Source organism: Dipodomys ordii, unplaced genomic scaffold (genome assembly GCF_000151885.1).
Source record: "Dipodomys ordii isolate 6190 unplaced genomic scaffold, Dord_2.0 Scaffold11, whole genome shotgun sequence".
In the NCBI taxonomy this organism is placed as follows: Eukaryota; Metazoa; Chordata; class Mammalia; order Rodentia; family Heteromyidae; genus Dipodomys; species Dipodomys ordii.
In genome coordinates this window covers 6,637,267-6,649,043 of record NW_012267227.1, presented here as the reverse complement: position 1 = coordinate 6,649,043, position 11,777 = coordinate 6,637,267, and the positions used below count along the sequence as shown (strand labels likewise).

The 11,777-nt window shown below is 36.3% G+C and overlaps 1 protein-coding gene across 1 annotated transcript in view; it reads right to left on the bottom strand.

The window, feature by feature from the left end:
• Positions 1–282: 282 nt before the first annotated feature.
• Bnip2 (BCL2/adenovirus E1B 19kDa interacting protein 2) overlaps positions 283–11,777 on the bottom strand; it is a 24,132-nt gene continuing 12,637 nt past the window's right edge. The window contains exons 5-10 of the mRNA XM_013009938.1: positions 10,197–10,299; positions 8,661–8,792; positions 6,830–6,916; positions 6,637–6,735; positions 5,870–5,905; positions 283–2,608 (exon numbers count right to left, since the gene is read on the bottom strand). Of these exons, the coding sequence (XP_012865392.1) occupies positions 2,557–2,608; positions 5,870–5,905; positions 6,637–6,735; positions 6,830–6,916; positions 8,661–8,792; positions 10,197–10,299 (509 nt within the window). The 3' untranslated portion in view covers positions 283–2,556. The remainder of the gene's footprint in view (positions 2,609–5,869; positions 5,906–6,636; positions 6,736–6,829; positions 6,917–8,660; positions 8,793–10,196; positions 10,300–11,777) is intronic.

The window sequence follows — 11,777 nt, the reverse complement described above, 5'->3', positions numbered from 1 at the left end:
AGTAACATTTATGACATCTAAGACTTTATCCCTTTATAGAAGTTTTGTTTTTCTCACATCCTCCTCATGCTCTTGAGTTAAAGACTATTCAGCTTAAGTGTGGGGTCAATATCCTGTCAGTGCTGCTTAGGAATATGAATAAGTAGAACAAAGAATTTCTTGATTAAGACTTGACTAAAAAGGGGAAATACAGATAACAAATGTAACAAAGATGGTGAAAAACATCTGAAATCTAAACCAATGAAATTCAATCCATGATCCCAGGAAAAAGACACAAAAACCTACAATTACAAGTGCTTTCATTTCAGTCAGTAATAGTAAGTAACATCAGATAATACAGGGAAATGTTACAAAGTACAAATAAACTTAAATACTTCTAAATATTTTATAGAAGTGAAATATTTATTGTGGGCACATTCCATTAAGGTAGAAGTTAAAGCAGTTCTCCTTTCAAGGCTGTGATTCACAACATGTCTCCATCATTATAATTCAAGTGTTACCAGTGTTCCCTTTGGAGGCTTTTCTTTCCTTTTGAGACAGGGTCCTGCACTGTAACCCAGGCTGGCTTTGAATTTACCAAGCTCCTGATTCAGATTTCTGAGAGCTGGGTTTATAGGTTTGGACCACCATGTCTAGCTGTTCACTTTGAATTTTAATACTCTGACAGAACATGGCTTACTTCTAATATTTGAAATGTTAGAAAAATATCACCTTTGAAAGTTGTTTCTGTAAGTTAGGAACACTGAATGCAAAAGCAAAAGTCAATAAACACAATAAAGAGTTGAAGTTATTCTTCTGTTTTTGAAATTGAAGAGCCAAGTACTTATTGTGGTGGAAAATCACCTACCCAAAAGCTCAGTCCATTTTGAGATGATAAAGACATACAGATGAGCTACAGCTTGAAATGTCCTCCAGATACAGTATGCAAATTACAATGAAACCAGACATGATCTTAATTCATAATCCTCATGTAGTAAAAATTGAAAAGGAATGCCTAGGTAGTTACTATTAAGTTACTTTTTCAGCACAAAGTATTTCTAAGGTTTCAACAAGTAACCAGGCTTTGGCTTAATTCACCGTAGTGACTTAGTACAGGATAGACATGTTGGATCAAGGTCAAGGGGCTACGTAGGGAATCCCCAGAATCCTCTAGCATCTCTCAAAAAGAAAAAAAGAAATTCCTTTTTGTAACAGAAACTTTGTACTAAAGAACAAAAATTAAACATAGTAAAAGACACCTGTGTTCTTGCAGGAGATAATCTTACAAGCTTAGTTTACATCTGCTTCAATTTTACTAACTAATGCTCTTGAAAAAAGAGCTTTATGTGAAGGGCCGGACAGTGTGACCTTCAAATACAGAGGATATTAAGCTTACTAAATAACACTTACTATATGACATCGTTTGCCAGTTTGTTGTAATACAATTATTATATGTAACTAAGCTTTGTTTGCAGTCACAAATAAAATTTATTTCAATGTAGAACAAATTTTTCATGTTTCTATTAAATGTCCCAAACAGCACAATGCAATGGTGCTCTATGACTTGCAAACTTAATCTAACTTATAGTATTGTCAAACAGAATTCCACAGAAACTTGAAACACACCTTATGTGACTAGGTCAGAGTACTGAGTTCAAATAAGTGACATAGAAGTATTTTGGTAAAAGTGCCCACAGTGAGAGCAGTTTCAAAAGCTAGTCCGCTTTCTACAGGCAAGTTGTGACAGTGAACACTCATCATATTCTCTGCAATGCCACATAGCACTCACACATTCATGGGCATGAAACCCTGGACACACAAACTCATTTCACATTAGTGAACATATCAAAGATTTTCTTTTAAACAGTTCTGACTTTGGGCCAGAAGATAAAATATGCCATATATACATATATATAATTCCTAAGCCTCTTTAAAATTTCTAGTTCTAAAAATGGCTTTTTGACTTGTCTTTAAAAAAAGGAGAAAGCGTGCAATGCATTTATATTTGCACTTCTGAATTAAGGAACAATATATGCTAAAGTGAAAAAAACACTTGGGATGGTATTAATCTACTTATACTATGTACATGATCTTTGGGTATTCATGAGAATCTGTTTATCCCTTGGAGCAACTTAATTTTCTAAGTCACTCAGGAAATGTATTCAACCATTTACAAAAACAAAAATTCTAACACATTTGCCTGCACATTCTTCTACAAGGTAAGTATACATTAAAAATATTGCTCAAGACATAAAAATATATATTATTTCTTTCCTTTGCCATTTATGCATATAAATATTGTACTGAAGATGTATCCATCATTCAATAAACAAATGCAAAAATTGCTTTATATAAAGTGTAGTTCTCTGCTATTTAGCAATATAAAGTATAAAATGATTATTAAAGAGTAAAATTCAAGACATTTGCAAACCAGTACAGCAGTGAACAGTTCCTTGTACAAAAAGTCCATTAAGAAAAAGTCAGGTCAATTTTGTAACAGATTACATAAAAATAAAAGCAAAAAGAGCACTGCTTCATCAGCACATTCTTCACTTCTGTCTGGACTAGATGCCAAACTTACTGTTCACTCTTCGGTTCATCTTGTTTTCCATTAAGTTCTTTATCAACTCTGTTTAATTTTTTAAAAAAAGCAGATAATTAAGCATCAACAACTTTCTTTCTAAAAATAACAACTTTTTCGCATTGAATATTACTCTGTTAAAAAACAAAGCTTTGCAAAGAAGCAGACATGGTAAAAAGATTACCAAACATTATTTCCCCAACCAGAACGATAAGAGAACTTTTATATGGCAGGAGGACACTGGCAAGAAATGTGCATGTTGATTCTTTCAGAGATTACAAAAATACATACAAACACATTTCTTAAAAGTTCACAAGTTGAAGCTTGGCTACAGCAGGTATCCAGAGATTGGCAATAGGAAGAACAAACTCCCTCAACAGTGATTTTAACAGAAATATTAAGTGTCACTAAAGCTACCCACTGATCAATTAATACTTTAAAATCTAGTTAATAAAATGCATTCTAATAGAATTAGTCTCCAGAATTCATTGGTATACTTTGTGAATGCCTTTGTTTTGATAGTAAGAAGCCATAAGAACTTAATGTTCAAAAAGTATCTAAATGTGCATTAAAAATGTTCCTGGACTAGTGGTCAGTGGCCCCAGCAAATTTAGGTACATGGAGACTTGAAGAATTACACAATAATTATAGAAACCCTTCAGAGATCATGCACAACAGTCTACTGCTGTTATATCTGCAGTATGAGTCACTGGTATGGAAGGCAATGTTTCAGGCCACCTGAGACAATGTAGGAAGACACTGTCCACACTTGTTTCCATCATTTTGACCATCAGCATTCATTATTAAGATTACTGGAGTATGTGTGAAACAGACCTAACAGCCCTGACCTAGAGCCTAACAGTCTTGGCCTAGGATAACTACAGATTAACAACATTTTAAATATTTTTATATTGGCATGTAATATTTACCCAATTTTTTAAAAACTGAAGTATGACTAAGACCTAATACCATTATTATTTTAAAACTCTATTGAAACATTTCAACAAATGATGGCCAGGCATACCTGGCCACACTACAGTGTTTGAAGAAACTCTAGAAACATTTAAAAATGCTCACTATTCATCTTTTGCTCTCATGATAAACCTAGTGCTTATGGTGATGTTAACTTTAACTGAAAGAGTTTCCACACTACTTCCTTTTTTTTTTTTTTCTGTTGGGTTATGGGATTGTGGGGTATGAACTCAGGGTGGGTGCTGTTCCTGAGCTCTTTTTGCTCAAAGCCAGCACTCTATAACTTTGAACCACAGCTCCACTTCCTAGTTTTCTGGTGGTTAATTAGAGATAAGAGTGCCACTGACTTTTTTGCCTGCGCTGGCTATGAACCATGATCCTCAGATCTCACTCCAGCTTCTAAGTTCTGGTTTCAAAAACATGTCTCTATATTTATCCATGTGCTGAAGGTTTATGCTTATAATCGTAGCCACACAGAGGATGAGATATGAGGCTCTCAGTTTGAAGCCAGCCTAGGTAGAAAAGCCTGAGAGATTCTTGTCTCCAATTAATCAGTATAAAAGCTGGACTGGAGTGTGGTTTAAGTGGTAGAATGTCAGCTATGAATGGAAAAATCAGATCTAGAGCTTGACACCCTAACTCAAGTCCCAGTGGAAAAAAAAATTCAAAAAATATTCCTCCATCTAAACTTAATAGAGCATTTTTAGAAAGGACATTATGGAATGTATTTCATCAATAAATGCAACTCATTTTGAAATACAGGAAGTACCTAGTTTCAAAATATTCTACAAACTCAGATTGTTTTAAATTTCATCTATGTGTCTGGCAAATGTATAGCAATGTCAAGAGGGCATGAGAAATAAGCATGATCTAAAGACACTTTCTACATCTCAGTGTTGGCTACACCATTAAAGAGCCATTTAGAAATGTGATTTTATTACGTGGTTAAGTAAGTTCTCACCAACAGAGGCAAAGCTCATTATTAAGAATGTTCCAGCCGGGTGCCAGTGGCCCACACCTGTAATCCTAGCTATTCAGGAGGCTGATATCTGAGGATCACAGTTCAAAGTCAGCCCAGGCAGGAAAGGCCGTGAGACTCTCATCTCCAATAAACCACCAGAAAATTGGAAGTGGCACTGTAAGAGTGCTTGCCTTGAGCTGAAGAGTGCAGCATGCCCAGAGTTCAAGCCCCACAACCGACAAAAAAAAAAAAAAAAGAATGTTCCAGTAATATTTAGTTGTTTCCACAGACAGCCAAAATAATACAAATAAATTTCTCATCTTAAACTCTAAGGTTCTATTAAACTGTGTTTTACTCATCAGTGAACAATTAACAAATCTACAAACAAGATGGACGTGGTGGCACATACTTGCAAGCCAACACTAAGGAGGCTGAGGCAGGAGGAGTGCTGGGTTTGAGGCCAGTCTGGGTTACATAAATGAGTGTTTTTAAAACAAAAAAGTTCAAAATAAGTGTATTAACAAATTAGAAACTAATACACTTTTCTGAATTTCCATATAAACTAGTAACTAATATCTTTGCCTTCCATCTTCTATGCCAAGCTTTTAATAGACAATAGGTTGTTATGCCCAAAGCAGAAGTGTTCAAAAAATATTTAAATGAAAGCAGAGTGTTTAACTGTTAAACGGTTCATTTAGGTATTTTATCACATGTAGAATTTGACTGGTTAGCAGGCTATTTAATTTAAGCATACAAGGAGAAAAATGTTGGTTAGCCAAAGAATATATGCATTGCAAATATAATTATCAACCCCAATAAAATAAATTGATTCCTTAAAAGCTTCTGTGAAAATATTTATTTGGTATCAGACAGGGTCCCGATGGCCTTCAACTCATGATTTTTGGCCTCAGCTCCTCAAGTGTTTGGACTACAGGCCAGAAACACCAGACCTGGTTAAGGGCTAATCAGATTTTTCATTTTTAGTGCTGGTGATCAAATCCAGAGCTTTGGTAGTTAGGAAAACACTCTATCACTTGAGCTACATTCCCAGCTCTGCATAAATATTACAAAAGCAACATTTGAGTCTTCTGGTATTTTAAATACTATGCTCACTTATAACTTCTTTGGTTTATTCAAACCAGTAAGGAAAGAGGGGGTTGAATTCTTAATTGACATTATATCTAGTATTAAAACAGGGTGAATCCAAGTCATATGCAGCATCAGAAACTTTAGATTCACCTTGTATTGGATGTTGGGGTATATTTATATTTACAAGTGCCTTTATCTTTGTCTACAAGCTAACCAATCAATAAGAGTTAGTCTGTGCAATGCAAATGGACTAGTCTAGATGCAACCCAGTCAAGGTGTGCATATACCTTTTTTGTTTCTTTTTAAACTTTTCTTCTTCATACCTTGGTAGGGAAAAGTTATTTCAGTAAATAAATGTTACGAGATTAATAAAAACATAAACAAAAAAGGTACTACTAAAAAAAATTTTTTTTTAAGTTTGCAAGCCCAACCGTTTAAAAGAAACACTATGTAGAAAACAAAGACTGACTCAATAAATCTGGCTTGGATACATCAAACTAAAACCTCAGACTAACAGAACACAGAAACTTCTCTATGTAACAGCAGTGTGATGCTCACTTATTTATGTTAACAACCTAATGCCAAGTCTTTTTAGGGGTTCAAGAGAAGTAAATTAGTAACCAGAACAAATTCCAGTCACTGGAAAATACTGAGGTTCAGCTGATTTAAGTAAGTTTCTCTATAGCAACATGATATTTAAAAATAGCACGAAAAGTTTACACAAATTTTGAGAGTAACATGCTACAGTAAGTTTGCACAAATTTTGAGAGCAACACCCTCTATTTGGAGAATGTTCCTTAGTATTGACCTATCACTGTATCACTTCTCAGACTGTAAAGACTATAAATACAAACTGAATCTCGACCAGGAATCACTTCTCCCTTCAACTGGGAGCCTGAAGAAAACAGTGACTTCGGGGAAGACATGGAGAGATGGCTTCTTCTATTTCTTTGTTATACATACATGAAGTGAGATTAAGTATTGAAATACAGTACACCTTGCACATCAAAATGTAATGGCTCAATACAATTTAAGAAATGAAACAAAAACATACTGTTTTATGCATTCTGGTATGCCAACATATTCCATGGGAACAAGCTCCGCTAGTTCTGCCAAATTAAAGACATATCTAATTTTTTGGCTGAATTTTGAGCTGTGGAAAGAAAAACAATTACCTCAATAGTTATAATATGACAAAAAATTTATACAAAGAATTTTTTTTAATCTCAAGAGCTCTCAGAGATTACCTAATAAATGGTCTTGTAACAGCCAGAAGTGTCCTGATAAACCAGGAGGGATGTACAATAATTAGGGATTTTAGGTTTTTCCGTAACCTGGAGTTTAAAAAAGACAGAAAAGTTAGGAATTTCTACAATTTTTAATGCTAAGACATGTGCAAGTTTATACAAAATAACTAAAAAAATAAGCCATTTCAAACTTCTCAGTTAGACATGAAACTCCTAAAGTCAATATGGTCTTGAAATCTGAGTGTCCCGCCTACTCCTATGAAAATTTTAGTAACGTTCTACCAAATTTATGTCTATAGTATAGCCTGTTGTTAAATGTCTCCTAGTAATACATTCCAAGACTTTGTCAGCCAGGCCAATAATGACTGTAACAGTAAACTACTTTCATGTCTCAAGACCGGGAGAAACTGAAACTCACTCTCAATACCGTGCCAGGCAGTGCATAGGCAGACATGTGAGAAAAAAATGACCAAAGCAGTAAGCACCATGAAGCAGATCTAATCGTTATTCTTGAGTACTTTAAGACTTTGATTAGGGACTGGGAAGGTATCTCAGTGGTAGAGTGCCTGCCTTGCATGCATGAGGCCCTGGGTTCGATTCCTCAGCACCACATAAGCAAAAAGGAAAAAGCTGGAAGTGGCACTGTGGCTCAAGTGGTAGAGCACTAGCCTTGAGCTGAAGAGCTGAGGGGCAGTGCCCAGGCCCAGAGTTCAGGCACCATGACAGGCAAAAAAAAACAAAAACAAAAAACACTTTGATTAAAACTTGAAGGCATTATCCCAGATTTCTTTTTAAATGACCAACTATAAAGTTGTTCACCATGCATATTTCACACAGATAAAACAAGGACTCTATACACATATGTGTATATATATTTTTTGTTTGTTTTGTTTTGATTGGTTGTGGGACCTGAACTCTGGGTCTAGGCGCTGTCCCTTAGCTCTTAAGCTCAAGGCTAACACTCTACTACTTGAGCCACAGTGCCACTTCCCGATTCTTCTGCTTATGTGGTGCTGAGGAATTGAACCCAGGGCCTCATGCATGCAAGGCAAGCATTCTACTACTGAGCCACCTTCCCAGTCCCACATGTGTATATTTTTTAAACCACAAAAGCTAATGTTTGAGTTGATTATACTAGTTTAAATTAGCCATAAGAAAATCAAACCAATTCGAAGACTAAAGTATAATTTCCAAGCCAATAAATACAATCTAGAGTTTGTTCCAAAGGAAAATTACATCTAAATAAGAAATAAAATATACTATTCAGTCAGGTGCTGCCGGTGGCTCACATCTGCAATCCTAGGTACTCAAAGGCTGAGACCTGAGGATCTTGATTTGAAGCCAGCCCACATAGGGAAGTCCATGAGACTTTTATCTCCAATTAACCAGCAAAAAGCCATAAGTGGAGCTATGGCTTAAGTGGCAGAGAACTACACGAGCAAAAACAAAAATCTCTCAAAGACAATGCCTACGCCCTGAGTTCAAGTCCCAGGACTGACATGCGCACGCACGCACGCACGCACACACACACACACACATGTTAAGCATTACAAATTAGACAAAACATTAAATGTACTACATTCTCCACTCTTCTCCAAGGTACAAATTAAAACGTGTTCCGAATTAAGAATAAGGAAAAATGAAGAACAATCTTGTAAGTTATTTTGAATAATTCCTTAGAAAGCAGACAAAAATTATCAAGAGTAGAGCCTTAAGGAAAATACTATTTAAGAAGTAAATATATAATCCTTAAGTGGCAACAGAAAACAAAAATCCAATAAATCCACTATAAAAGTCATTCACACTTGCTTTATGCTTATATTTCCATTACCGTCTATCAATTTGTTGATAGCATTTCCTGAGCCATCCCAGACTGGGCATTTTTCTTCGAGTTGTTGCACCATTTAAATAGACTATCATGTAGTTTTCTGCTACTAACAGCTCCAAAGTGCCAATAACATATCTGTAAAAAACAAATTAGATATAATCTTCACTGTGAAGAACCGCACTGGCTTCTCTAAATTAATAGAAGTCCCTTCTCTCCCACACAATGAGGGAAAAATATAATTACAATTAAAACTGCATTAGTGGATATTATGATTATTTAAAATAGTAAGTTCAAGATACATATTAAAATGTCTACAGAATACAATGGACATTGTCTGGGATTTGTTTCAAAATTTCACAGTGGGGAAAAAGCTGGAAATGAAGTATAAATTGTTAACTGCTGAAAAGGGTGACTGATAAAGATTTCATATATTTCTTTCCTTTTGTATGAGTTTGAATTTTTTTTTTCCGGTCATGGGGCTTGAACTCTGGGCTTGGGCGCTGTCCCTGTGCTCTTCAGCTCAAGGTGAGCACTGTACCGCTTGAGCCACAGCACCACTTCCAGTTTTCTAGTGGTTTATTGGAGATAAGAGTCTCACAGACTTTCCTGCCCAGGCTGGCTTTGAACCACAATCCTCAGTTCTCAGCCTCGTGAGTGGCTAGGATTACAGGGGTGAGCCAGTGCTGCCCAGCTATGTTTGAATTTTTCCACACTGAAGATTGTAAGACCTGGGCTGGGAATGTGGCTTAGTGGTAGATTGCTCGCCTACCACGCATGAAGCCCTTTTGATTCCTCAGTACTACATACACAGAAAAAGCCAGAAGTGGTGCTATGGCTCAAGTTGTAGAATGCTATTCTTGAGCAAGAGAAGCTCAGGGACGGTGCCTAGGCCCTGAGTTCAAGCCCCAAGACTGACTTCCCACCTCCTCTCCCCCAAAAAGATTATATAAGAATCTCACCAACCCGAGATGAATCACTCTATGAAAATTGAAGAGTCAGCTCATTACATGGGATTTCTAGGGACAAATGTAATTTAGCCATGTGATTTTAAGCTGAAAGTAACTTCCTTAAATTTAATGTGCCTGCAAATGTAAAATAAATCAGTTGGAAAAAAACCCCAAAAACATTCAAGGCAGGGCCTAGCTACTCAGGAGGCTGATCTGAGGATCATGATTCAAAGCCAGCCCAGGCAGGAAAGTCTGTGAGACTCATGTCCAATTAACCACCAGAAAACTGGAAATGGTGCTGTGGCTCAAGTAGTAGAGCTCATCAGCTCAGGAATAGCACCCAGGCCCAGAGTTCAAAACCCACAACTGACAAAAAAATAAAAAAAAACATAAATTCAAGAAACATTTTCTAATTTTAAAATGCCAATCTTCCTGTTGAGTTGGAAAACCAGTTTTACAATGCCTGAGAATAGGACTTGAACAATTACAGCTGAGATTATTTATAGCTTTTATACAGCTTAAGTTCATTTCCTGAACATAGAAGTCTAATTAATTCAAAATTCTATCACACATTTTGTTAGGCTATACTTACTTAAAGAGATTATCCATCAGGTATCTATAGTTAGGCTGGCCACTTTCAGGCATAAAACAGACAGCAAACACAACAATGGCATTTAACCCATCTCCATAATATCCTGAAAAAGAAATGAAGATGTAATTTACCCGTGTGAGTTTACTCTGAAGACTTCTGAGACGTTATCTGTATGGCTGTTAGAGAAAGACTGACTTCAACTAGCATAGTAAAAAGCCAATCATATTTAAGTAAGCAGAAAAATATAGTGACATACACAAGCAGACACACATAACATACAACATCTGAAGTAAATAAAGCACTCCAACTATGGTTAAAATGGTTGCTATTTTTTTTTTTTTTGTCATGGGACTTGAACTAAGGTCTTAGGCACTGTCCCTGAGCTCTTTTAAGGCTAGGATTCTACCACTTTGAGCCACAACCCTACTTCCTGTTTTCTTGGAGTTAAATGGAAGTAAGATTCCCAGGGACTTTTCTGCCAGGGATGGCTTCAAACCGTGATCCTCAAATCTCAGCCTCCTGAGCAGGCAGGATTACAGGCATGAGCCACTGGTGCCTGATAGTAGCTGGGTTTTTTTTGGGGGGGGGCATGCGCGCCGTCCCTCAGCTATTCAGCTCAAGGCTAGTGCTCTACCACTTGAGCCACAGTGCCACTTCTGGTTTTCTGGTGGTTTATTGGAGAGAAGAGTTTCATGGACTTTCCTGCCTGGGCTGGCTTTGAACCTCGATTCTCAGATCTCAGCCTCCTGAGTAGCTAGGATTATAGGTGTGAGCCACCAGTGCCCAGTGGCTGATTTTTTGAAAGGAGATATTACAATAAAAAACTGGATATATATCTGACATATTCCTTGGTGAAGAAAACTACAAAAATGTATTTCAACTAAACCTTTAACTAGTAAGCTATATTCAGTAATCATGCTTGAAGTCATTTCTATTGTCTGGTATAGATCTGGTATTTCAAGAACATTAGAGTCTTTACTAGCTTTCTTAATAAGTCACGAAACATATTAAGTGTGGTAATCCAATAAGATAAGATCCCTAAAGAAAGTGAAGTGCTATTTCTGAAAGGCATTAGGTTTAAGTTATAAGGCAGGCCTTACAAGTTGATTTCTATGAATTAGCTGAATTAATGCCTATCTGTGGCCTTTCTAACCTAGATTATCTTGCTTTCTTCATCTTGAATAAGATTAAATTAGGCAGAAGAATGTAACTGCAAATATGCAAGTGATTTGCTTTCAGATGAATAAAGACTGTAGAGATAAGGGAGGCAATGTATTTGGTAGAGAGTAAAGTAAGTGGAAATAATTCTGTGTGAGGAAAAAAATCAGTTTGCCTGCCTACTGGCTCCTCTGGGCAGTGTTAGGTCTTAAGGAGACCAGATGTACTTTCCAGAATAAGATGCATTCTTACCTAATATTCTGACACTATTTGCACAGTGCCTATGCAAACTCTATATAGTAAGTAGTACAATTAAGAATGACAGGAGTTAGAACTTGAATTTTCATTGCTTTCCTATTTGACTGTAAATTTCCTAAGGGAATGAACTAAATTTTATTATTTCTGCACATCTTTTTTTTTTTT